Consider the following 26,671-nt stretch of genomic DNA (forward strand, 5'->3'; position numbering starts at 1 on the left):
TGTGATATCTCCATGACAAATGTTCACTGCAACCTTGACACAGATAAAGGCAGGGCCTGCTCCAGCTCATGCCAGCAGACCATGATACTTGGAAAAATCTTGGGACTCTGACTGAAAGGGGAAGATAGTCAGATCCCTACCCCAGTGGTCATATGGTCAACTGAGACTTGGGATGCCCATGAAAACATTAAAATTTCTGCTTTTGACAAGAATGGCAGCAATGCACCCTTCATGACACCAAAATGCCTGAACAGGTTAAAACACTACAGAGCTACAACCTTTTCTCTTTTACAGCTTGAGAACTACATTGTGGAAAACATGAAATCAGAGATGGTGCAGCTGCAGCAGAATGCTGTGCAGAACCACACTGCCACCATGCTGGAGATAGGGACCAGCCTCCTCAGCCAGACAGCAGAGCAGACGAGAAAACTCACGGATGTTGAAACCCAGGTATGCTCCCAGCATGGTTTACAAAAAGCTGTTCATTGCAGAGAACATTTCCCAAACTCTTTCCTTTCTAATGCATTACCACACAAAACATTTCAACACAGGGGTCCAGGAAACACACTTTGTTTCTTGGTAATAATGGCATTGATGATTGACCCTTGTTATGTTATTTCTTTGGTTTCATTTGGTTAGTATATTCAGCTCTGTGTGTGTAACAAAGGTAGGACTGCCCAGGAAACTAGATCAGCATTTGACTTTCAATAAACAGCTACCTATTGTCAATGATGCAAGTGTCAGGCTAAATAATGAGTAACAGGCTAAACCATAGCTTTTGATCTTCATTGTTGCTGTATATCAATCATTTCCCAATTTTTTAAGCTCTGTAAGACAACAAAAAAGGACAGTTCAGATTGCTCTGCAAATGTCAACAATTTCAAATGAAAATAAGCCACTGAACTGCCAACATCACAAAAGAGAGAATGCAGGGGAAAGCTAAAGTAGGAGCTCTATTTACAAAATAGCAGATGCAACACATTGACTTCATTCCAAGTACTCTTGCACTTTCTGGTTTAAGCATGCTTTGTAGGAATGCATGTTTGAGGCATGTCTCTTGTTCTTTCCATTGAAATGAAGCTTATTTGGCAGTCACCTTGCCTTTTTCTGCTGATCTACTACTATTCTACAGTAAACACAGTGCCAGAATATCAGCTGGTACATATCAGTGTAGCTTGATTGAGTTCATCTGCACCAGCTGAGGTTAAAGAAGGATTTAGAAACAATTTTTGACAAATCATCAAATCAGAATGAAATGGTTATGTTATGCTGCTAAAACAAAATATTCAGGACAATATAAACATTAATGCTTTAAATTTATCCTTAAGGTGCTAAATCAAACATCCAGACTTGAAATTCAGCTACTGGAAAATTCCCTGTCAACGTACAAACTAGAAAAACAGCTGCTACAACAGACACATGAAATTCTAAAAATTCATGAGAAGAACAGGTAAGAATGAGCAGTTGGTCTCTTTCTCTGTTCATTACAAAGTGGTCTGTGTACACTTTGTTTTAAGCCATTGATGAAAGGAGCAAATATGGTAAGTGGACAGCATAGGTAATATTTGTGTAGTCTCTAAAATACCTGGGGTGTGAACTTACACCATATTATGTCCTGTATGATAAATGTAAACTGATTTTTACCACTTTTTTCATGTTCACTGTAAATTTACATCTTACTCTGTGTCATGACAACTTAGTCATATGACCACAGTTCCTGCAACCTAGAAGCATAGGGACGACATTTAAGAGTGTTTTGAAGAAAAAAAAATATTAATATTAAATTATGAGATCTTCAATTACCTTAAAGTGTATCATAAACAGAAAATCTTCATTATTTCATCTTTCTAATTTTAATGAATTCAAAGATAAGGCATAGAAGGATCTCCCTCTCCTTTTGTGTTCAATTATATTAGCAAATATCTATTAGCATACTTGTAGCTATGCTCCATTTTAAGAAGTCAATGGTAAACATTTGGGTTTTATGTTAAAGCTGATGAAAAAAACATTTAGCAACAGAACTTTTTAAGCAGTATATTGAGAGCTAGGAAGCAGTTCCAGTGTTCCCTTTCTGTGACAGAAGGACTTGGCATCTGAAGTCACTGGGCTTGGAAATTTAGTGTCAGAGAGCATGTGTGGTGAGCTGACCTTGTCTGGGATGCCAGACGCCCACCCAGACACTCTCTCACTCCCCCTCATCATCAAAACAGGGAGAAAATATGATTAAAAACTCGTGGTTGAGATAAAGACATGGAGATCACTCACCAGTTACTGTCATGGGCAAAACAGCCTTATTTACTGCCAATTAATAACAGTGTAGGATGGTGAGAAACAGAAACAAACCCAAAAAGACCTTTCACCTCTACCTCCCCTTCTTCCCAGGGTTAACTTCACTCCTGATTCTTCTATGTGCCCTCTGAGCAGTACAAGGGGATGAGGAATTGGGGCTGTTGACAGTGCACAACACTTTGCCTTGCCCTCTTCCTCATGTTTTTTTCCATTCTCCAGCTTGGTTCTTTCCCACAGGCTTGAGTACTTCAGGGTAAGAATGCTCCACATGGGCTCCCCACAGGTGTCACCTTCCTTCCAGACATATCTGCCCCAGTATAGGGTCCTCATGGGAAACATCTGCTGCACCATGGTCTGTGCCACAGGCTGCAGGGCTGTGTCTGCTCCAGTGCCTCCTTCCCCTTCTCTGACCTCGCTGTCTGCAGCACTGATTCTCTCCCTTTTTCCCTCTCTCCTCACACTGGACAGCTGGAGCCAGCTGTGCCCAGCTCTGGCCTTTCCTCACACAGCTCCACCCAGGGCAGTGGGGAAAGCTGCTCCCCTTCCATTCCCTTTGCACCATCCAGTGCCTCTGCAATGCACAGGTGTGAGCAGCAGGCAGGGAGTGCTCTGACTCCTCAGCCTCACTCCCTTCTAGAAGGAACAGCAGTCAGGCCAGTCTAGGACTAAGCTTTCTATTTCCTCTGTCTACATTTGAGATTGAAATGAGACAAAGAGCTTTTGGGACAAGGCAGACACTGAAATATGTGATACAAGCTGCAGAGGACTGTTTTAACTGAGATCAGCCAGTCTTCCAAAGAGAGCAGTGTGACCCCATGCTGCTGGACAGGAATCAGCAGCTGAGCAGAAAAACCTTGCCCAGGGTTATGCATAAGGCAGACTAGCACCATGGAGGGCAAGAGGCTGCAGGGTGAAGAAGGCAAAATACAAGTAATTATAAAATAGGAAATATTGCTACGAAGAAATGTGATTGTTAAATGTGTCTAGTTGCAAAGCTGGTTGAATAATAGGTCATTATTGCAACTGATTATAATAAAAAACAATTTAATGTGTTTAATCTAAAAACTGTTTGTAACCAGTAATTCCAGCAAATGTTATTCTGAAGAAATTGTATTACATTGAAAACTCTTGAACTCCACAGATGTCACTTAATCAAATAGTAATGTGAATAAATTAGTATGGGATTAATTTTGTCTTCAGCAATCTCATAAATAGGTAATTCACCTAAACTGCTTGTGTGGGCTCTCCCTGTAATCCACAGACAGATAAGGATGGGCAGGGGGCAGTTCATTCTACATATTTTACAAATTTATTTCAAAATGGACTTAGTTCAAGCATTAGTTAAGTACCAATACAAGTACTATATAATATAAAAGTACTTGTACTTTTACCTGCTGCAATATGGTTCGCAAAAAATTTTGTTGGCTGCTTAAGAGACTGCATTTTATATACTTAATCATTTGGATTTGTTTATTTATTTACCTTAGGAATGAATCAGAGTAAAAAGTCTTCGTGTCAGTAAACAAATAAGCCCTACTTGAATTGACCTTTGACTTGGCTGACATTATGATAAAATGGTTTTTGAAGAGACAGAAGAGAAGGAGGGTGTTTTAAAAGCACATTTTTTATTGTTTGTCTCTGAGGTATAGGTGTTTGTGGATAGATGGCAAAGCATGCAAACTTTCATCTTGTAGCAAAGCAAGGACCTGGCATGGATTGTGTGAGTTCTTTTAAAGTCTCCTCAGGTCTGAGATTATTAGGGAGAAGACAGTGTTAGAATTACACTAAAATATGGATCATCCACTCTGGTGTCATCATCTACTCCTCACAAAGAAATGTGTAGTTTTGGCCTTGCAGGTTCTAAACTTGAAATCAGTCATGTCAGGTTGAGTGTGGGACAAATCTTGGTGACCTCAGCAGACACTGGGTTTGTGGACATGCCAACGACTTTAGCTTGCTTAAATTTAAACAATATTTGCAGATGACTCATCAGGCTGTGTTTAGTTGCTATTTGCAGTTAGGTACTCATAATCCCTCTCCATATCACTTTCACACCAATAAATAGAGAAAATTCCTTTTATTCACATTATGTATGTGGACTCTAAGCTTTTTTGGAAAGTTTGTTTCTTTTGCAGTAGGTTTACAGCACAGTGGGAACTAGTGTAGGAGCTATTGTCTTTGCAAAAACAATCAAAGGAGATGGTGTACTGTGGGCTGATAAATTCTTCCTCTGTGCTAAAATTTCCTATATATAAAATAAAAATTAAGATATTAATCACATTCATAGAACTGAATTTTGGAAGAAAGTAATCCAAAATCTTATAGTAACAATAACTGATCGTTGATATACTACAGTAACTTGCATTTTATCCTTAAATAAAACTAACACTGCATATTAACCAGGGAGCAGTACATGTTCTTTAGACTACAAATATGTCTATCCTTGGCCTTTCTCTTTACTGCCTGTCTCTGCTCAGAAGAGGGGCCAATTTTTTTTCTTTTTATTCTACTGAAATGGAAGATATTCCATGGTGTAAGTAGAGTCACATTTGCCTTAGAATCATGTGTCTATTGAGTGTTCTCATGCCATAAATAATTTGGTTTTGTGGGTTCCCACCCACTATAATGTAAATGGTGGTTTGTTCCATTGCCATTTTTTTTCCCACAAGAGCTTTCTAAATGCTATTTTGATTTATTCTTGAAAGATTTCCCTTCATAAGTGCCTTATGAACCCCTTTCTGTTTTTTTTTTTTTTTTTTCCCCAGAGTGTACCAGCTGCATTTAATTTATAGCATGCCATTTGTTTCAATATGCAAGCATAAAAAAAACTTTCTATTTGCTAAAATGAAACAAATGAGGTAAAATATCATGGAATTCTGGATCTTCCATCGACAAATAGAGGAAGTCAAATTTAAATGTAAAATCTTGCTTGAATTTGCAGAAAATAATACTGGATTAACACGTTCAGTACAAGAATTGTTGTATGCTATAAAAAGCAAGGACTCAGGAATGGCTCTTGGATGTCTGACTGTGAAGGATGAGGAAACACAATGTGTCTGGCAGGTTTTATTTGAAGGTTATAGATATACTAACAAGATAAATCCCAATTTTACACTTCACTTATGTGATTTCAATGGAATTATCTTGTCACTGGTATAAAAAGTAGGCTTAGTGCTGCTAAGTGACTTGTTACTTTACTGGCCCTGAGAAATATGGGGACATATTTTCATATTTCCATAAACTGATCAGACAGTATCAGACTCCCAAGGTAATATCAGTGGTCAGCACCTAAAAACACTCACCTAAAAAGAAGTATAAAGAAGCTGTGTCATGCTTTCTTTGGTAAAATAATGTTCTTGCACTCAAAAGTAAGCATTGAAATTCTCTACCCATTTGTCTTCCATACATATATAATAAAAGAAACCTATATATGGCTAAATAACTTTTTTCTAGTGTGACTTTACTTGTCTTTAATTATTGAATGGCTCAACAAAGTATATGTTTTATCTGTATATTTAATAAATCATAATTTTTAAAATATTATTTTAATGCAAAAAATGTCCATCTCCAAGGTCTAGTCTATATCCTGTTCTCACACATCTAAATGGAAGATTCTGAAAACAAAGATTAAAAAAATCTCATAAACTTCTGTGGTCTGGAGTGGATTAGTGATTAAACTACCTTACAAGGCAATTTGTCTAAACCAGACTTTCCTTCCCCCTTGGACAGCAACCAGAGTGTTTCCTACATGTTTTACTTCATCACCTTTGAAAATGACAACAGCTTTCACTAGAAGTCATTCTTTGACATCTATATGGGTGTTCTACCCTCTCCAGCATTAGTAAGGTTTTTTTCTGAATCAGTTGCACCAAGTCATTCCACAGGCTTGGATCCTGACAAAATCAAGGCATCATTTGCACCATTGAAAGTGGTTCCTACCCCATCAAAACTACATTAGAGACTGACACATAGCTAACCTTTAGAAAAATTATCTTTGTCTGGGTTTGGGATCTGCATGTGTGTGTGTGTGTTTGGTTTTAAATTAATATTTGCCTAGATAATGACTCCAAAGTGTATATTACCAATGGGTAATATTGGTATTTATTCATGTTAACAGCACTTTTTTATTCAAAAATTTATTCTGTTCCCCAAATGCCTCATTTATTTCCTCAAAATAAAGGCTCCAATTATAAAAAACACACACACACACACACACATATATACATATGTGTGTGTGTGTGTGCGTGTTTATGTGTGCATATTTATAAATATATAGATGGATATTTATATGATGCTTCTGGTGAATGGTGATTTATTTTTATTGTGTTGTATTTCCCATGAATGTTTTATATGTTTAGATTAGTAGTATTTTTGAAAATTAGAAATTTCAAACATATAGGAATTGTGTAGGAAATTAATACAGGAAACTTACTTCAAAAAAAGAGCTATAAGATTTTACTGGGAAGTGTTATAAAAGAATGTTTCAGTCAGCCTTTTGAGGATGTTGGACTGATTCATGTAGAGAGAGCTTTCTTTCTCTTTTTATAAATATTTTGTGTCAGCAGTAGCCATTAATGAAAACTACTTAAAATATTTTAATTTTAACTCTGTCTTCACAATGCTTCTTTAAAAATTTGAGGAAATATCTTTACCAAGCACTCAGCCAAATTATTTCTTAATGGTATTTGTCTGATAGAAGTTGTCTGATGTTACAAAAAAGAGGCAACAGAGTGATCTTGCCACAGTTAAAGAAACCCTCAATATCTTTTTAATCGCTTTCAATCTGTTTCAAGATTATTGTGAGCTTCTCAGCACTTCTTTTACTTTTTTATTTAAGTGATATATAACACATATTAATATAACAATACAAATGAATAATTCTGGCCATATTGGAGTCAAAAGCCATAATAGCAGTTTTTCTCACGCTGTTGAAGGATTTCTTCCTTTTGGAACAGATCAGTTCAGAAATCCCCAATCTGTGTGACTTTGCTTTTGTCCATTTGGAGATTTGAACAAAGTTTTCTCATTGTTTCACAGTAAAACAAAAATGAATGTTTTGGACTTCTCCCAGGAACACAGGGAGTTGTCCTATCCTCAGGACTTACATTTATCTGATACAGATTTATGGATATAGAAAGCTAATTGCATAAATATATATTCATTCCTGAAAATAGCACATTTTTACAGTTTATAATTACAGAACTTTTAATCTATAAAGGAAGCAAGCACTATGACACTTCCATCTTTCCACCACATGTTGACACACCACTCAGAAATATTAGGATGTATTATTATTAAAGCCATAAAACATCTGCTTCCTCTCTGTCTCTGTAGATTCCAAACTGTGGAGCTCTAAACATTGTCAGCTTCTCTTTTCTTGCTCGACATGGCTGCCACAAATAAGATTGTCAACCCCCTAGATTCATTTACTATAGCCTTAGGAAGGCCACAGTGGGAAACAAATAATGCAATGCATAAATTGTGGCTGTCAAAGGCTCTTTCTTTGACATGAAATCATTCAGATATGGAAATTATTTAGTTGTGGACATACAGAAAGGATACATGGAATTATGGAAATACATTGTACTGCACTATATGGATAAAGGGAACTTTTTTGTCTTTAGTTACAACATAACTATAAAGCTATATTCTATCTTCCTGAATTACATCTTCTTTTGCATTGAAAATACACAATATTTTGGGGGCTGTAAGATGTCAGACTGGGATTTGGCCCCACCTAGCACCCATTCTATTACAGACTGTGACCAGCCCACCTTTTTCCTATCCCAAATGCATTGATGTAACTAGTCTATCAGAAAAGTTAAAATCTAGAGCCACAACCAGGATTTCAATAATTTCCGTGAAAAATTAGCAGTGAATAGAATTATTCTGTAGATAGAACTGATAAATTTCAAAAGGAAGTGGATTTGTTTGGCAATATTTCATGACTAGAACTAAATCTATCTGAAGATTTTTCAAATACTGCTGCCAACCTAAACTACATCTGACTTTCTGCATAAGAAAGTTCAAAAGCTACCACATAAATATTCTCAAAAAAATCCGTGTGAATCTAGACCATAATGTTTAATATTAGTGTTCAAGTGATGAAAAATCACCCATAGGTCTGATAAGGTGCTAAAATAATTTATAGTCTTTGGCTTCAAAACCCTATATTTTTTTCAGGATGTAACCTTCTACCATCTTATTCCAGTCCACTAAATCTTGTTATTTTGTTTCTAATTAATGACCTTTTAAAATGAGATATATTCTCCTTTGTGTTTGGGAACCCAGGGAAATGTATTTTCCATCACATCTTTACTTCTTTACTTCCTTTACCCAGATGCTTCTGGTTTTCACAGAACTAGACATATTGATATTACAAAGTGTGTTTTCTTCAGGATCTTTGTACATTCCACATTTATAATATTTCAGAGAAAAAAATTGCTTCTTAAAAAATAATTGATCTCACTCTAGTTTGCACAGCAAATTTTGGTGCCTGAATTTAATCCTTTCATTGTTATCATCTCTAACAGCTCATATTAAGGCTCCATGATATAGAATAGGAGCAACTCCATATGGATTTTATTACATTCCTCTGTTAGGTTAAATGACCTAAAATTATGCAGGCATTTTGCCACTGATCTAATATCCAGAAGTAAAAACAAAGGTAGAGGGAGAGTGCAAATAAATAAAACCTAAGACTGACTTGAACAGGAAGCAGTTTTTTGGCAAGTTTTTAACCATCACTTGGTTTGTGGGCATGAGAAACACAACTTTTGGTGTATACAACAGAAACCCCAAAGAGAAAGTAGCAGCAAGAATGAATTAATTTCTTTATCTAACACTAACACATTCTTTCTGCTAAATTCCCACCACAGCATCAAAGCACTGTCCTGGAAAAGCTTCTTGACAGATATTAGCTGTCCTTTAAGTCTACAACACCACTATTTTTCTAGATGTAACCTAATATGACTTTCATCTTGCTAAATGGAACACTTCCAGCACAGGACAGAAAGAGTACTAGAAAAAGAATATTAATCCAGAGAAAGTGTTCCTATACAAGTGCAAAATTCTTTATAAAAATTGATGTAAGCAGGTCACATAGCATGGTGCCCAACAGTTTTCTGCCAGTGGAGCCTTTTGTGGAACAACATGGCTGGGGAGTATTAGGGGATATGAAAATAGACTCAAGGAAAACAAGGGAATCCTACATTAAAATGCAAGTTGTGATTTACCTTTTGGGAAAACAGTATTAGTCTTAATGTGAAAGCAGGTGTTGCTCATCTGATGTGAGATTCTTATCCCAGCTTCACAGACCACATCAAAAAGTACATTTATTGTACTATTTGTACATTTTATTTGTACTTTTACTTGATGCACCTCCATACTTGTAATGCTCATCTTTCACTCAGTGACAAGGCCCTTCACAAGTTCTTCTGCAGTTTGTCCTGATTTTTGTCTCATCATATTGACCCATTTCTATTACCAACCAAGTCATCTTCAGTGCCCTGCTCTCCTCCCTTCTCTGCCTACCTCAGGCTTTTCTGCCTGAGCTTTTACACTCAAATGTTTTACTGGTCCTGTGCTCATCCATGGGGATGTTTGTAGATCACAGTGATACCTACATAGGCAGTTTCATGCCCTTTAAGCATTAAAACATGCAAACATCACAAAATGCAGTCTTAGAGATCAGTTATGGTTTACTACTTGACAGAGAGACTCAGTGGGCTGAATTAATAGATGTGACATATTTTAGAATTATTGATTTAGGTAGTGAATTATACACTGAAAAAAATTGTTCTGGTTCCTGTATTATAAACTGTGTTGTCATTAAATAATATCTACTAATTGTTTTATCTCATTTTAGTTTACTTGAGCACAGAATTCTAGAAATGGAAGAAAGGCACAAAGAGGAGCTGGCCACTTTGAAGGAGGAGAAAGAGAATCTACAAAACTTAGTTACACGACAAAGCTACATAATCCAGGAACTAGAGAAGCAGCTAAACAAGGCAACAAGCAACAACAGTGTCCTGCAGAAACAGCAGCTTGAATTGATGGATACAGTTCACACCCTGATCACCCTCTGCTCCAAGGAAGGAGGTAAGAAATTGGAATTATAAAACATTAGAAATACTAGGAAATTTTTTGTGAATTAAGGCCTGAATTTTTGGAAAAGCAAAACTTAATGGTCTTATTCCAAGAAAGAAAAATTATAATTGAGGAGAAAAGAGCTGATGAGAACCCACAAATTAAGTAAAGTTCAGACAGTGCTGTGGTTGACCCTTGTACCAACAGCCACATTTGATTCTTTTAATTTAATATCTTTGAGGTTTTATATTTTGACCGTATCAGATATAGGCTAAAATTTCATTGCCTTTGCACTAGAAATATTTATTTATTCCTTTGAGTGTCTGTCTCCTTCTGCTGGAAGTAAGTTGACCAACCATGGATTTTTACAGATGTCTGTACCCCATCTACTCTTGACTTCCTTTTCAGTCAATGGAGAGAACAGGCTACTAACCAAAGGAAAGTAGTTCAGAGTTTTTTACATGTTTATGGGTTATAATATTGATGATTTTGGATATAGACCCTTATGGTGCTATAGGTAGACATACAAAAGATTAATCTCTTCTCTTGATTTAAATTTTATTTGTAATAAAAGATCATTTTCTTCTTTTCTCTTGCTGTGTTTTGTTTGTTTCTGGATGCTCCAAACAAAAAAGGTAGAAGTACTATGCTTTGAAAGAAGGGCTCGGCAAAGGCTCTATAGGGCAATTTTCTTCAAGTATGTCTTTCGTAGTAAACAGTTTTCTTACTGAAACAGAGACTGAAATTCAGATAAAGTTCAATTTTCAAATGCCACAGACACTGAAGAATGTCCTAAGAAAGAAATTCCTTTCACCAGAACTGGTCGAGGGAGATGGGAGGAGACTTCTGTGAAAAATGTAAAAGGTACACTTGGAAGAAGATATTAGTAACTATGAAAAACAAGGCAAAATCATACAGAAATGAAAACATAAAACTCCTTCTGAGAAAGGTACAGGATAAAAACAGAGAGAAATTGTCAATGTATGAGTTGTGATAGTCCTTTAGCAATTGAGGAATCATGGATCAGAGTTCTTTGAGAGGTAGCAGAAGTCTGAAGAGCCCAGCATAATAGATTATTGTCATTCTAAGTCTTTAAGTGCCATAAACTAAAAAAATAAGAAGCAAAATACCAAAATGAAACCACACAACTTCCCCATCCCCCTGACTGAAGATTTGTCCCCTGCATCACTATTCAGTGCTCTCTCTAAGAGGCAGAAGACTTCTAGATCAGTCAAACTGTTCAGCTCAAGGCAATGTGGGTTTTCTCTCTGCTATATATTCCCATGCAACTTGTGTGGCTTAAATATAACTGGTCCAGTCATGAGGATTGCATCTCTAACTTTGGAAGTGTTGCATGCTTGGGCCAGTGTTGATACACTATTTTTTAAAAAAAGAAAACCTTTTCCTGTTCTCATGTTCATTCTAAATGTTCCCTTCTGCTCATTCTGTTATATAGTTCCCTAGCATTTTGAATTAAATAACATGTTTCATAGTAGGCTGTTCTCATATCAATAGAGAAACATTGTGATGCAATGCAAATCCTTTATTATGTTTTATGGCCTTTTGGCAAAGAAACCTGGCAAGGCTGTGTCCAGAGTGTTCTAATAAAGCTCAGGAGTATTTTAAAATCAATATCAAAATGAAAGATATATTATTCTCATACAGAGATATATAGCGAGTTCTTTTAAGCTTAAAAAGATTTTCTAACAGTCTTGAATATGATTCAAAGAAAAAAAAACAACAAACAAACCAACATTTTCCCTAAACTTAGTTTCCTCAGCTGCTTCTTATAAAAACTTTGAATGAGGGATACAGAAGTGAGTGTTTCAAATTGGGCTCCTGGGTAAATTCAGGTGCCTGAAAACCTGAGTTTTCAACAGTCTTTTTAACTTCTGAGGAACTGTGGAAGTAAATGATGCTTACCACAGTTAAATGACTAAATATAACTTTAATAGCTTACCTAAGTCCTCGATTTTGGACTCTATTACCTTTTGTGTATTATCATGTTCAGAATTTTCCTTGGATACATTTGTTCTTTGAGGAGAATAACTTAAAAAGAAGTGTTAAAGGGAAGAAATGTTTCTTTCTTATTGTCTGATTAAGTCTAACTGACCAATATTTTTGATAGGTACATTCACAGCTAAAGAAGTAGCCAGATAGTTTAAGTTAAAAAAATATTTTTCTTGAGCACAAGACCACTCTAATGAAAACTAAGTACTAAAGGCTGTGCCAAAAATTAATGCCAAGTTCAGCCTGTGCAAATATATGTTGAAGGTGGAAATGTATGCATGTTGGGAAGTACCACTGGAGATACTCTAAATTCACACCAAAATATGAAGTTTGGGTAGTCTTACACAAACCTTGATGTGTGCATTAATGATCAGGACAAAAAATGCTCTATGAGAACTGGTTTTTCTTGGGAAACGGACAATAAAAAAAGTAAATACATAAATCAGTGGCACCTCTTCTGTCTTATACTTCAGTAAATCTCAGTCATCTAATTTCATAAGGGATATAGCAGAAATGGAAATGGTCCAGAAAAGAATAGGGCAATGGAAAAATTAAAATCCTGGAACAATTTTCATATGAGGAGAAAGAGCTGTAACATACAGAACTATTAGGTGGGAGAGAAGATACATGGAATGCTATTATGGAAATGCACAAAATAATTTATGACAGGGAGAAAAGGAATAGCCAGTGATACTGAGAAATGTTTTCCATTTATAAAAGAGAGGATTTGAGTAATTTAGTTAAATGTTACTAGATATCATTGAGGTTGATAAATATTTTTTAATTATTAGAAAGCTGTAGAGATAGAAAAGGATGGGTCCTCTTAAGAACTTTGGGTCTTTAATAGGGACACCCATCTTTGACAGAAAGCACAACCTAAGGGAGGCATCAAGTCCAGAAAGCCAGATGGTCAAAGATGAGTAACATAAGCATGAACAACAGAGTTGAGAGGAATTGCAAATTATGTCTAAATCCTGTGGTATTTTGAGAATGGCTTTAAGTGCCTTTGTCAGATTTTCCTTATTAAAAATTTAAGTCACTATAAATTATATTATATTTACTCCGTGGTATTTTAAAAATTGTCTGTCTGTCCATCCATCCATCCATCCATCCATCCATCCATCCTTGTGTAAATTCTCTCCCAGGATAAGTCACAGAAAGGAAAATTATTTTCTTTCTCTTGCAAGTCATAGTATTGAAGAGTTTCTCATTTGTGAAAGTGAAAAATATAATGTAGCTAAACCAATTAATTTGAAACCAATTTGGTGATAATCAATGTGTTTTTTTATTACAGAACATAAGATACATTTATTCCAGTAATTACATTATCATATCAGAAGACTTATTTTTAAATTAAGTAAATTGGGACACTATCTGAAGCTTTCCTGCTAGCAGCCTATGAATAATGTAGCTGGGTCGTGTAGAGATACAGGTCTGAACAGAAACTGGTTTTGTTCAGTTAAACAGTCTAAGGAGTTAATAAAGTCCCTAGAACTGGTTGAAAACTCTAATAAATCTGCTTTAGTGCTTCCACTGTGCCTAGGCATATATTAGGAGAATTTCTGAAGAATATAAAGGCAAATGAGAAAGAGAAAAAATAAACCAAACCAGCCAGACCAAACCAACCAAACAAAAAACCAAAAACCTCAAAAAAAACCCTGAAAAAGTAAAAGCAACACAAATGAAAAAAAAATAAAAATAAGTGTACCTAAATAGAAAATCCAGTTCCCATTTCCAGTGTCAGTTTTGGTACAGACCAGTTTTGGGATGAGGGCCACCTGTAAAACTTGGAATTGTTTGTGAGTTCAGTTTCCAAAATACCACCCACCTCTCTCCCAGTGTGAGCAATTCTAGAGTTTCAGTTGCATGTAATCCTTCAAATACACACTCTAATAGGTCACAAAACCTACAGAGAGTCAAATAAATGCAGGGTACCATGGAGACTCACACTTCTCTATTTATGTGTCTGGGACTAAACACACTTGTCACATTGTCTCTGTATATTTCTATATTTTAGGCAGGGCTAAAAGCATCTGCCAGTAAATTACTACAGAAGAATTTCTAAAATAGATGCACCTTCAGACACAAGCCTTCCAAAGAAAATGGTTGTTCATTATATAAAAATAACTATTTAAAAATGAAGTAATCTCCAAATTAAAATGTAGATAAATGCAAACTTTTACCTTGCCCCAAAGAGAAAAAACAAAACAAACAAACAAACAAACAAACAAAAAAAAACAAACCAACAAACAACAACAACAACAACAACAAACTTTCTAAGTACTTGCCACATCAGAAAAATTATTTATGGAGAAGAAATGTAGTGCTAAAGTTGACAGTCACGTGAATATTACTCAAGGAAACTCCTCAACCCCAAAAGAAGTCATATGCTACCAATTATTTTAAGCAATAGATAATACAATCAAAGATGTGCATGCAAATTCAAACCACTTAGTTCAGAAAGTATACTGGTCCACTGGGAAATTATGTTTCAAGCCAAAAGTCAGAAAAGGTGCCCAGTCAAAAATAGAAGACACAGTATAAGAAAATGTATTAAATTTCTATTGTGTTAAAATTAATTTGCATGACTTGTGAAAACTGCCTAGGTAGTCCTACCCACAGGATAAAGGAAGGTAAAATTCAGTGGGAAAGCATATTTAACCATAAATTTATTTTTGTTTTCCAATTAGATTTTTCTTTGACTGTCTTCCAGACTGCATAATAATGTACCTTGCTAAAACATTTGACCAAAACTTATTTACCTCAGAAAACTGATGGAACAGAAGAGAAAGTTTTGTCATGAACCATGTCTGGTTTTGTGACCTCTTAGTAAAAGAGAAATGAAGAATTATCTTCCTCTTGAATGCTGACAAAATGCTAAGTCTAATTCTCAAAATAATACATGTGTATGCTAAGAATGTACATCCTCAGAAGTGGCTATTGACTTTATAAAGTAAATAACATGGTTAGTGGGTCTGCATTTCAGAAAAGGTACAAGTATCCTAGTTTATGGGTAGGAAAAGTAAATACATCCAAAAGTTTATTTGAAAGGAATTCATGTTTTTTTAAAGGCATAGAAAGTAATTTATTTTTTTAAAAAATTGAATAGTAATCTATTCTACTTCTTAGTCCAAAGTTGATGTGATGTAAAAATTTATTCTGAAGTGAAAAGAGTGAGAATAGACTGAGAACTTCAAAGAAATGACCTGAAGGTTACAGACTCAGGGAAAGCTCCATTGACAGAAGCAGAATTGTCTCAGCAGTGATGCTGGCCTTCTTCATTAGACAGACTTCAAAGACACCTTTTATAATATGGGCTAGTATTTAAAAAAAAAAAAAAAAAAATCCAAAATTTTAAAAAACCACAAAACAAAAAACAAAATCTAAAATCCTAGTGGGGACACAGGGCAGAAAAAGAGAACAGTAGCTTTAACTATTAGTATTCTGACAATTTTCTATAACATATATATATTATATTGATTCATCCATACATGGAATACAATAATGAGGATATTTATATCCACTAGATGTTAGCAGTGTAGAAGAGCAAGGTTTTATGATACAGGTCTTAAGCATTTTTCTTCTGTTCATGGAGAGAATAATATCAGTACTCATCTGAGATATATTTTGAGGTGATATATTTTGAACTTTTCTGATACCTCTTGCCTATAAATATTTCATTCCTTAAACCCTTGCCTCCTCTTGGTACCTCATCTTTGACATTATTAAGGTTTTTTTCAACATGATGAGACATAACTGGTGAGGCAGAAACTTAGACTGTGTCACATCAATCACTTCATTATTTTTCTTTCAAAACATAGAAGAATCTTTTGTGCTGGGTGCACAGAAGATTTTGACCAGCTTTTTGGCTGAAAGCTGTAGGTTTGAGGTGGATCAGAATTGTACTTCAAACATCATTTAAAAAATGAGCTCATGAATGAAGTGACAGACACTTTTTTCTTATACTAGAAATTGAATTTTAATTATCAATGTGTTCTAATATACTGCAATATATGTAATAGCAAAGCATGATGCTTTCAATATATTAATTAAGTTTTAAAATTTTTTTGGTTAAGAATAAGTTGAAAACCTCAGACTTGAAAAAGTTAGAATGCCTGCACTAAAGCTTTAAACAAAATCCAGTTTAATGCACTGGCCTTCCACAATTTTTAATTTTCCCAAAGATGTCAAAGCAGATAACTTAGTCTAAGGTTGACATTATGTGTTCAAGATTATGGAAAACATCCATTTTCCCAATTTCTCTCTACTTCTTCATCTTTAGAGATTTTATGAGTATGTGCTTTTCATTTTTATTAAGATATCTTAATGCATAACAGAAATTCTTTTAGTTTAAAAAGAGATCAGAAGATCCCTATCAGAAAATATTCACTGGCAATTCACAAATCTCACTATTCAAAAGATACATTCCATTATGTGATCTGCTCTTATTTATATCCTGACAGCTGGAGGAAAACTGAATCCTTCTTTTGCTCTCAGTGTCAGGGAAGAGGGGTCCCCTTGCTCTGTGGCTGGATCCCATCGAGCAAATGACTGGAAAGTGCTGCAGGGCTGCAGTCAGAGGCTGCTCTGACTTTGTGCAGTCCTGTGGATGGTCAGTTAAACCCACACATCAGCACCAGCTTTTGTGTTTCTTGTTTTTTCTGTTTTTCTGTTCAGGTGCTACACAATTCCTGTTTTCTTTATTGATGTGCAGTTTTCAGAGGTGCTCAGAAAACTCTATTGGAGAGTTTTTTGGGGTCAGTCTTATCTGACACACCTAACATTTTTAGAGTTTGGGTCTGGACTTCTTTTAGATCAGCAAAGTCACCTCTGTCCAAGTGAGTTGTTTTATGATGAGGTGATTTACAACTACAAGTACTCTTTTTCCCATGTTATGTGTTAAAAGGTAATGATGTTAGTGCTGATACTTATATGATCACTACCTGAGTTGTTTTTTTATAAAACTAAAAAAAAAAATCAATTCCAAATCATCATATTTTAAAAATAAAAATACTTTCATACCTGCTTTGGCAGGAATACCTTAATTTCAAAATTATGCCTTGTTCTAAAAGTACAAGAAATTATATTAGGTAGTAGCAACTTAAGCTGTAGTTTAATAGATTCAGTTCTGAAATTAGTAAATTTGAATGTGCAGCATTTGAAATTTGTTAGTGGAAAAATATTTAAATTCTTCAAAACTAAATTGTGGATTCAGATATTTTATCCTTACTAACTTGATGATCACAGCAGAAGGTCAATATTTATTTGTACTGAAAACTTAATAATGGAAGTGTATATAAATTCTTGATTGCTGACATTAAAATAAATTACTCACCCTCATTCCTCCAGCATAGGTCCATGCCAAACCCCTCTTCACTCAGTTTGGTGAAACTGGCATTATTCACTCACACCAAAGATATTACAGAGAATATCAGCATGTATAAACCAAGCACTGTTGGTGTCAAGCCAAATGGCTTGTTAGTAAAAAATTTCTTTGTATGCATACCATTGTTCAGATGGAAACATCAAATGCACATTAGGGTGTCTGTGTGGAAAAATATAAATCAATTAAAGAAATATGGGCACTAGGAATATAAAACAATGCCAGCAACTTAATCTCCTTGTACAGTTAGTGAAAGGCTTCTTTAGTTCTCCTCTCAGTGAATAGCTAGTTACTCACAAAACTGCTGTCTCAGGCAGAAACTCTTAAGGAATTATATTGCAGCTGGATAATTAAGTGTCTTTATCTCTTTGTAAATGGACCATAAGGCATTCTATTGCAGCTCACTAATGAGGACCATTTTATGGTATTCTTAAGTGATTTCTTTCAAATGCACAGTGATTTGGAGTATTATTGTTCTTGCCAGTCACTAAGGCTGGATTTATTGGGAAACAAACTTGATAACTGTAGATAATTTATTAGGTATTAAATAATTATGCCCTGGAGAGGGTGAAAGCTCTCTATGTTAATTTCATTTTCCAAGACCAAGTTAATTCCTGCAGCCCTACAGGAGGGAAATTCTGCTTTAAATGATTTATTTAATAAGTAGTTGGATAGCTTGAGTGCTCTTGCTCTGCAATTGTTTGCCTTTCTTAGTTCAGATTCTTAGGCTGTGTGGGAGGGCAAAGTAGTGTTCTGTTAGCTGCTAAAACATTTCTGTAAATGTTAACCTAAGACCTCTAATTGACTACACCTTTTCTCTTTCCTCCCCATGTTAAAAGTATTGATCTCAAATTCTTGTATGTAATGAACCTTAGTGCTGCTAACAAATCTGGTGCTTGGACTGATGCCTAGGCTGGTAGAATCACTGTAGCCCTGTTAATTGCATGTCAGCATGGCCTGCTGGTTACTCTGGACTGTGCTTAGGGAGGTTCACACACCTTTTGGGCCTCCCACATGCAGTCAGGGCATGTGGCCATTAAGGGCTAGAGGGTGAGAGCAGAGGGACTATTTTTGCTTTTGTCATTTTTCCTTGGAAACAAAATCCTTCCACTTCTCCATCCAGTCCAGGGACTGTAGGGTCACAGGGTGAATTAAGATCATTGAGCTGCTCCAGCAGAACAAACTCGTATAACCAACAAAGAAACAACACAAACAATCAAGCAAACAAACAAAATCCCTAACCTAGCCTTCCCCTTTTGCCCCTACAACAAATCCAAACAGTTTTTGCAAGATCTCCTACCAGCTGATTCATTCTGTGGCTATGGAACCAGCCCACAGCTGACAGGTACAGCCAGAGCAGCCCTGCTCCTGTAAGTGACATTCTGTGACTGCACCACATTTGGGGTTAGGACTAAGTGCTCCCTTAGACATTCAAAATGTGCATGTCTATTAGACACATGCTTATACTGTCACAGAGTCTGAACATTTTAATGAAGGCCAGCATTTTCTCTTGTCATCATTCAGCAAATGAATGTGCCTAAGGAAGAAATTCTAGAGTTTTATTTTCTCTCACCTTTTAGAACAGCCATATGAATTCAGGGAAAGCTCCCAGAGTGATCTTGAATGAAAGATGCAGGAAGTTCTACTTGTCAGTTAATGGTCCAAATTAAAGTATTATTTTTAAAATTGTTATGAAGGAATAGACAGGAAATCAGAAAAAAAAAATCTACCGCATAACCCATGGTGTGTTCAAATACTTTATAAAGTATTGGAACTCACATTGGACAAAAAAAAAGAGAAATATACAAAGACAAAAGACTGAGTACATGAAATATAATTAATTAAATCTATGACAGATCCTTCAGGATGTGCAAAAGATAATAGAAGCAGATTGCAGCAAAATTGTGAGTGGCTTGTAGAGAATGGGTGCAGACTTACTGATACTTTCAGCTAAGAATGCAGAGTCACCAGCTGGAACACTCTTGTAAAAAGCTGACAATGAGAAATTGTTTTTCACATGGTATAGTTATGGAGTTCCTTGGTATGGGGCACTGAATGATGAAAATTAACATGCTTCAAGAATGTTAACTGGAGAAATTAATGGAAGAGAATTCTTTCAAAACTTATTAAAGATGCAGATATTACAACTTGAGGACGAAGAACTTATACTGTAAATTCCTGGATGTGCTTTCCTGCACTTATGCTGCTCTCCAATTGTCTGCTTTGAACATGTGTTGATATTAAAGACTTTTTCCAGGCCAGGTGTTAGCCAAGCTCTTGCAAAATCTTGGGGCCCTCCTGAGTAGAAAAGTCCTAAAGGAAAGGAAAATAAATAGAAAATAAGCAATTATGAAAGTAAAAGAAGGAAAAGCCAGAAGATGATGGTTGAAAGATGAAGCCTAATGAAGAAGCCCCATGGCTTCTGGGGCCCTGATGCTGGAGATGGGACACTGGAGAGGCTGGAGCAGGATTGTAACCTGGGATATCTTGTCTTGTAACTTCTTTGGGAATAATGGGGGCCTTGACAACACAGCTTTATACACCAGAATCTGCAAATTTATAATCTATAAACTTGAATATGAAGAAATAGTTCCCAGAACAGAAATATTTTATTCCAGTATGTCAAAATAAGCTTTCCAGGTTGCCAATGGCCTGCTCTTTTTGTCAGATTCAGAGCAATGTCACAAAGAAATATTAGCTTGAAAAGCATTTTGGCAAATGCATATTTTGTTGAAAGGAAAATGCATGTCCAAACTCCAGTCCTAAACTTCCTTTCACCTCCCTAGAAAACAAACATGAATATACAAGCATGCACCATCCGAGAAGACTGCTGGACTCCAAGAGATACAGAAGTAGCTTTCATACTAATATCCCCATTTTGTTTTGTTTTTATAAGAATTTTAGACTTTATGAAGATGAAAATGAAACATAGAATTAATAAAGCAGGAAACAAACTTGACATTGGATTAAGTTTTGAATCAGGTGGTGATAGTTTGTCTTTATAACAAATAGAATCGGGTAATAACTATTTATAAATTCACATTTAAAACTTTTAGTTGACTAGCTAGATATACAAAAAGTTCCTGATATTTCATCAAGAATAAGTAACTGTAATATTTTTTTTTAATTTCATACTTCTCAATGGATTGTAATTTTCTAATTATTTTTTACAGTGGCTATATTGAGTGACAGTGGTGGCTTTAATAATCCAGAAACATGTTTTGTGGAAGAAAAACAGATAGTGTGTAATATGTACTTGAATGAAAATATGCTTTCAAGTCCATTTTTAAAGGGACCCAAGTGTGCTTTTGCACAGCTGTCATTTCAGTTTGTAGTAGTTATTTGGAGAGCATAACTGAAGAGAAATCAGCCTGCAGGTTTGTGCTTTTCCCTTTGGTTTGTGTATCATCTTCAACACAATGGTGCTGTCACAGGGTTGCCTTATTGCAGGCAGTATTGGGTGTCACAGTCAGCTCTTAGGTTGCAGTTTAATGTTTGTTCTCAAGTGGAGGTTGGTACATGTGAGACAAGGACACTGAAATAGCAGAATATACCTCTGGCTCTAAGTCAGCAAAAACTGTAAGTCTTTGCATATTTTTCCTCCTCAAAACAAAAAAAAAAATCTTCTTTAAAAAAAACCCTTATTCTGTCAGATCTGTTTGAGGTTGCTGCTGCTGAGTCAGGGAACATATATATATATGTATATACAGATATATATATATGTATATGTGTGGGCAGTTCCAGCCTCCTCACTGGGAAACAGTTTGAGTAACATCCTTTGGATAACATTAACAAACTGTTCTGGAATTGATTCTTCCCAAGCCAGGCACTGTTTGCCATCGAAACTGGAGTTTTGTTGATGCACAGCAGCTGCACCCAAATGGCTGGGAAAGAGGTCAGAGACACAGGGTCCCTACAGAAATGCAGGATTCCCCACAGTATGTCTGGAACAATGACAAGATCAAGGCAAAATTTATTTGCAGTCAGGATCTAGACAGAAACCATCATTTGGCAGTCCTTGTATGACCCTGTCCTTGAATGTAGCAGCTTTAGGTAAAAACCTTCAATTTACAACCTTCTCCTTTTGGAATTTTTAGGAGCTGCTCAACAGGGGACATAAATTTTCACCTCAGATGCTTTTGATAGCACAGATAAAATTTAGGTCAATTATATATGCCAGTAAGATATGGAGAAAGACTTTTCAGTTCTGACTTCAAAAGCATGAATGATTTTTTTTTTAAGTGCCTCTTTGGTACTTCTATAACAAAATTAGATTTATGTAAATGGAACACTGAAACAATGAAAATATAATAATTCACTCAGACACTAAAGAAATCTCTGCATATCTGTCCAAATAAGTCACTATCATGCAGAAAAACAAACAGCTGTTTTTCATTTGCTGTTTGTATCACTAAAGGACATAAGAGTCTAGTGATTAACTCAGTCTCAACTGATTTCATAAACATAGCTGTTCAGATCTCAAATAATTTAGGAAGTATGATTGTGATTTATTGATTCAGTCAAAATAATGAACTGAAATTTAACATACTTTATTGCTTATAGACAAGCTGTGCTATTCACCAGATAGCTGATGGAGACCTGAAAAGCAATAAGACAACTTAATTTTCTCATCAACAACCAGAAATTTCAATTGAAAAATATCAAATAGATTTAAATTTCTTTTTCCTAGTTGAGATGAAATTAGATATTTTTCATACACCTAGGAAAGACAGCTATTGCATGCTTTCAATTTCATATTCCTAGAGGAGAATATTAGATTAGTAAATATTTCAGAAACTACTTATTCTTAGAAGCTAGTTGATGTTTCTTTAAATGTGGGCAGAAAAGCAAACATCCTTCATTTGTGATAGCTATTAGGAAATTAACTATTTATTTAATTTTACAACTGATACAGGAAAATGGTCTGGCTCTATACAGGGCACATATAACAATCAGTCAGTTAAATTTCCCTGACTATAGATTTGGCTCAGCCCTGATGCTGCACAGCCTATGGGTAACCATTGATTTTGGTCCCTGTCCATCCACAGGACCTGGACAGTTCTGGGTGGCATCTCCTGTGCTGTCTGTACTCCAGTCATCATCCAGGGCACTGAGGAAAAGGACCAGCTGAAGGACTGATAACTGAAAGAAATAATTCCCACCAAGTAGGGAAAAACAGATAGCATAGCCCAAGGAGAAAATTATTGGGCTAAAAATAACCCAGAAGGCTTTTGGAAGTGCAGTGAAAAAAATATTACTGGTTCTCCTTCTGTTCAGAAAAAAACAGGACTTTCCACACAGGCATCACTGCTTTAAAGGAGCATGACTTCATTACCAGATTGTTCATCCAGAGAAAGAAATCAGGAAACCCTCCAGGGTTCCAAATCATGGCTAAGCATTCAGGTTTAAAGAATGATAATATTATTTTGCTTGATATACACTCACCTTTCTTCAGGTACATAAAAATCTGTCATAAGCACTGTATTTGAAAACAGCTAAACTAATATTAGAAGTTTGTGTAATGTCCATAACTTGAAGCTGACAAAGGAATTTAATGGTTACATATTTGGTTTTAGAAGTAATTTATTTGAACTTTCTTATTTTTAAAAAAATTACTTGCACATCTACCATATGTGAGCCAATATATCATTCAGAGACTTTGCTTAATGTATAAAGGATTCAAGGTCTATGTAATGTTGTAGAAAAAAACAGTCTAGAGCTATATTACATAGAAGTAGTTTGGAAACTGTATGGAATATTAAGTTAGAAAAACAACAGCAAACCTTAGAGAAAACATATTTTATGCTGAAAGCACATTACCAGTAACATTCCTGAGTATTAATTTTCTGTCAAGTTTGGGCTGTTCTTGCAAATTACAGTGTGATGTATTAAGAAAACCTAAACTTTCGCTAGTCATGCTTAATATACTGTGCTGCAGTCTGTAATAGTGCAGGTCCTTGTGAAGGTTTTCCCTCCAGTGGGAGCAGCAGCTCCTGAGAGAGGGGTGAGAGGCACCCAAGGAAAGCCCTCTTCTCCTGGCTGCAGTGGAATAAAACCCCTGGTGCAAAAACTCCAAACGGGTGTTGGATTGCTCAGTTTTTAGGAAATTATACATGTGCCCTCTGTGTGATCTCAGCTACTTCAGCTGTCTGGTTCTAAGAGGAAAGATGGTTATATCTATGACACTTATCTGTCTTTCTCAACTTCATCTCTCACACATACATCCCTTTTATTTTGTTTCTTTCAGTTTTTAGGCACAGAAAGATAATTTATTTCTAAGGATGATTTCTAGAGATCCATCTCATTAGAAAATCACCAAAGCTATTTGCTCTGATATTAAAATCTTACCTTGTTTAAAATTTTAATGATATAAACTTTAGAATATTCTCATGATTTCTTTTGACTAGGTTTCAGTTACAAAGGAACCAAATTCAAATTTCCTTTATTGATTCTTAGTTATTTTCAAGTGGTTTTCAATGTATGTATAACATGTGAGAGGTAAGATAATCTCACTGCACACAGCTAATAAAATATAAGTGTTTTGAGACTGAAGGAAATGTGCCTTTGCACCACTAAATATGATTTTTAGACAAGAGAGACTGATGTCTACAGTTGAAACAACAGCACTAGAGAAATACAGGCCAGAAAGAATGGATCTATTCTAAAGCCCTCTGAAATCAATGAGAGGCTTTTCTTTAACTCCTCTAGGCTTTGGCTCCAACCCCAAGTTATTATTCAGGTTGGACTTGGGCCACAGATACTAACACCATCTGCTTACAGAAAGTACCATGAAGTCTTTGATTAACAAAACATCACTAGGGCCTCAGTTCTATGTCTTATCTAAAAAGTGTAATTTTTGAGAGAGTGCACAATTGATGTGCACCTTGCTAAGGACCTCACCCCCTGCTATCTCACAGGGAAGTGTGTAATCTACAACATTCCCAGCACTAACTTTTCCAAATATGGCTAAGTTTCTAAGCAATTGATTTCCTAATCGAATTTCATATGCAAATATATAAATTAGATTTTATTTTTGTTGATGGTCTTGAATAAATCTAATAAATATTAAGCAAATACATGGAAGGGGAGAAGTAAGGGGGTTTTGTTTCTTAAAATAAAATTTTAAAATAATAGTGTAAATCACATAAAAGGGAAAGAATAATATCCTTTTTGTACAAAATGCCTACCTAGAGAGCAGCATAGTCTTACAGTTAGAATTTGATTTCTCACTATTTTTCTATTTTTGCCTTTTCGCAGAATGACAGGTAAAATGTTGAACCCTTTTTTACTTCAATTTCCCCATCTGTGAAATGGTATTAATTACAAGTGCTCTGGCAGGAATTTGCCATCCTAAAATATTGATCTGAGGTTCTCAAAGGGAAGATGGCATTTCCAGCTGCCCACCCTTGGCACTGTTCTCACCACCTATGCCTGTGCAGTCCCACATGCTGTGCAAGGACATTGCCTTGTTGCACATCAGCATCAGTTTTGCAGCAGAGGCCAGTTCACTCTTAGTGAATAAGACATAGTCTCTTTTGTGTCTATTACTCACACTTTCAAGCCAAAAATGAAAAAGAAGTATCTGTCACCAGAGGATGAGTGTGTCTGGAAGATTTAAATATTGTATCCTTATTGTAGGGATTAATGAAGTGCTGGCCTGAACCCTGCACATCACTTAAGGACATGTTTAAGAATCTGAGTGGATGGATGGATTTCCATGGGAATACTGATGTGCTTAAAATATGTGTTGTTGGAATGAAATCATATCCTTCACTGTTGTGTGGGGTCATGCTACTTTTGTTTGTGAAAGTGAAGAACACTCTCAGTTGTTACTCCTCCTACAGGGAATTTCCTGGTTGTTCAAGACTGAGATTCTCAACATTTTGCACTCCTGATTTCTCAGCCCAGACTCATGTATATATATGGTCTGTCTGTAATATACAGGATCAAGATCTGCCCTGGTGTTATAACATTAACTGTTTCCCTGTGCTGAGCCAAAATGAATTCTATAAATATTGCCTCTAGACACCTGACTTCAGTAGCACTGTTTTTTCTTTTATTGTACTTAACAACCTTTATGAATGTAGAAATGAAAATAATTAAATTATTCTCTTCCATAAAGTAAATTTAAGCAAGCAGCTGCCTTGCCCCAAGCTCTATGTTGCTCAAAGTCTTTACTTCATGAACAGCACAAACTCTCTCCTTCCAGCATTGCTGTCTTAGGTGAGCATCTGTGTCAGATCACAACACTGAACACTTTTTCCACCTTCATGTGCCATCTCTGGGGCATTCTTAGGCAGCCTCCCAGGTAGGGCTTTAGCTGGAAGCCACAGCTGCAGTGGCACAGACCTTTGCACTCAGAACCTGCTGTGTTACTCTCAGGGCACAGGATGCTCTGTTAAACTATTTTTATCATGATTTCTTCTGGTGCCTACTCTGCCATCTGTCTGAAAGCTTTGTACTAGTTCTTTACTAGAATTTGCCAAATGCATGAAAGGTGTAAGAAACACAGAACAATTATTACTGTGTATTTTTGAAAGGGAGTGCAAAAGTGTACTCCTAGATACAGAAATGTTTAAGACTGTTGTAACTTATATTATCATGTTTTTTGTTTTTCAGTTTTACTAAAGAATGCAAAAAAGGAGGAAGAAAAGCCATTCAGAGACTGTGCAGATGTATACCAATCTGGTTTTAACAAGAGTGGGGTCTACACTATTTATATTAACAATGTGTCAGATCCTAAAAAGGTAAAGACTGGGTTTGTTTTCTTGTTTGATAATATGATATTGCTCTGAACTGAAAGGAGTGTTTTGAGCCTTTATTGAAGTTATCATTCCACAAAGTATTGTACTGGTATAAAAAACTTGTCATATATTTAGTCTTTAATAAGCATAATAGACT

At 35.7% G+C, this 26,671-nt stretch overlaps 1 protein-coding gene across 1 annotated transcript in view; it reads left to right on the forward strand.

Annotated features, from left to right (window-relative positions):
• Nucleotides 1–26,671, forward strand: part of ANGPT1 (angiopoietin 1) — a 148,387-nt gene that overhangs the window by 65,769 nt on the left and 55,947 nt on the right. The window contains exons 2-5 of the mRNA XM_056485645.1: nt 295–450; nt 1,329–1,450; nt 10,157–10,389; nt 26,390–26,517. Coding sequence (XP_056341620.1) covers nt 295–450; nt 1,329–1,450; nt 10,157–10,389; nt 26,390–26,517 — 639 coding nt within the window. The remainder of the gene's footprint in view (nt 1–294; nt 451–1,328; nt 1,451–10,156; nt 10,390–26,389; nt 26,518–26,671) is intronic.

Source organism: Oenanthe melanoleuca, chromosome 2 (assembly GCF_029582105.1).
Source record: "Oenanthe melanoleuca isolate GR-GAL-2019-014 chromosome 2, OMel1.0, whole genome shotgun sequence".
Taxonomy (NCBI): Eukaryota; Metazoa; Chordata; class Aves; order Passeriformes; family Muscicapidae; genus Oenanthe; species Oenanthe melanoleuca.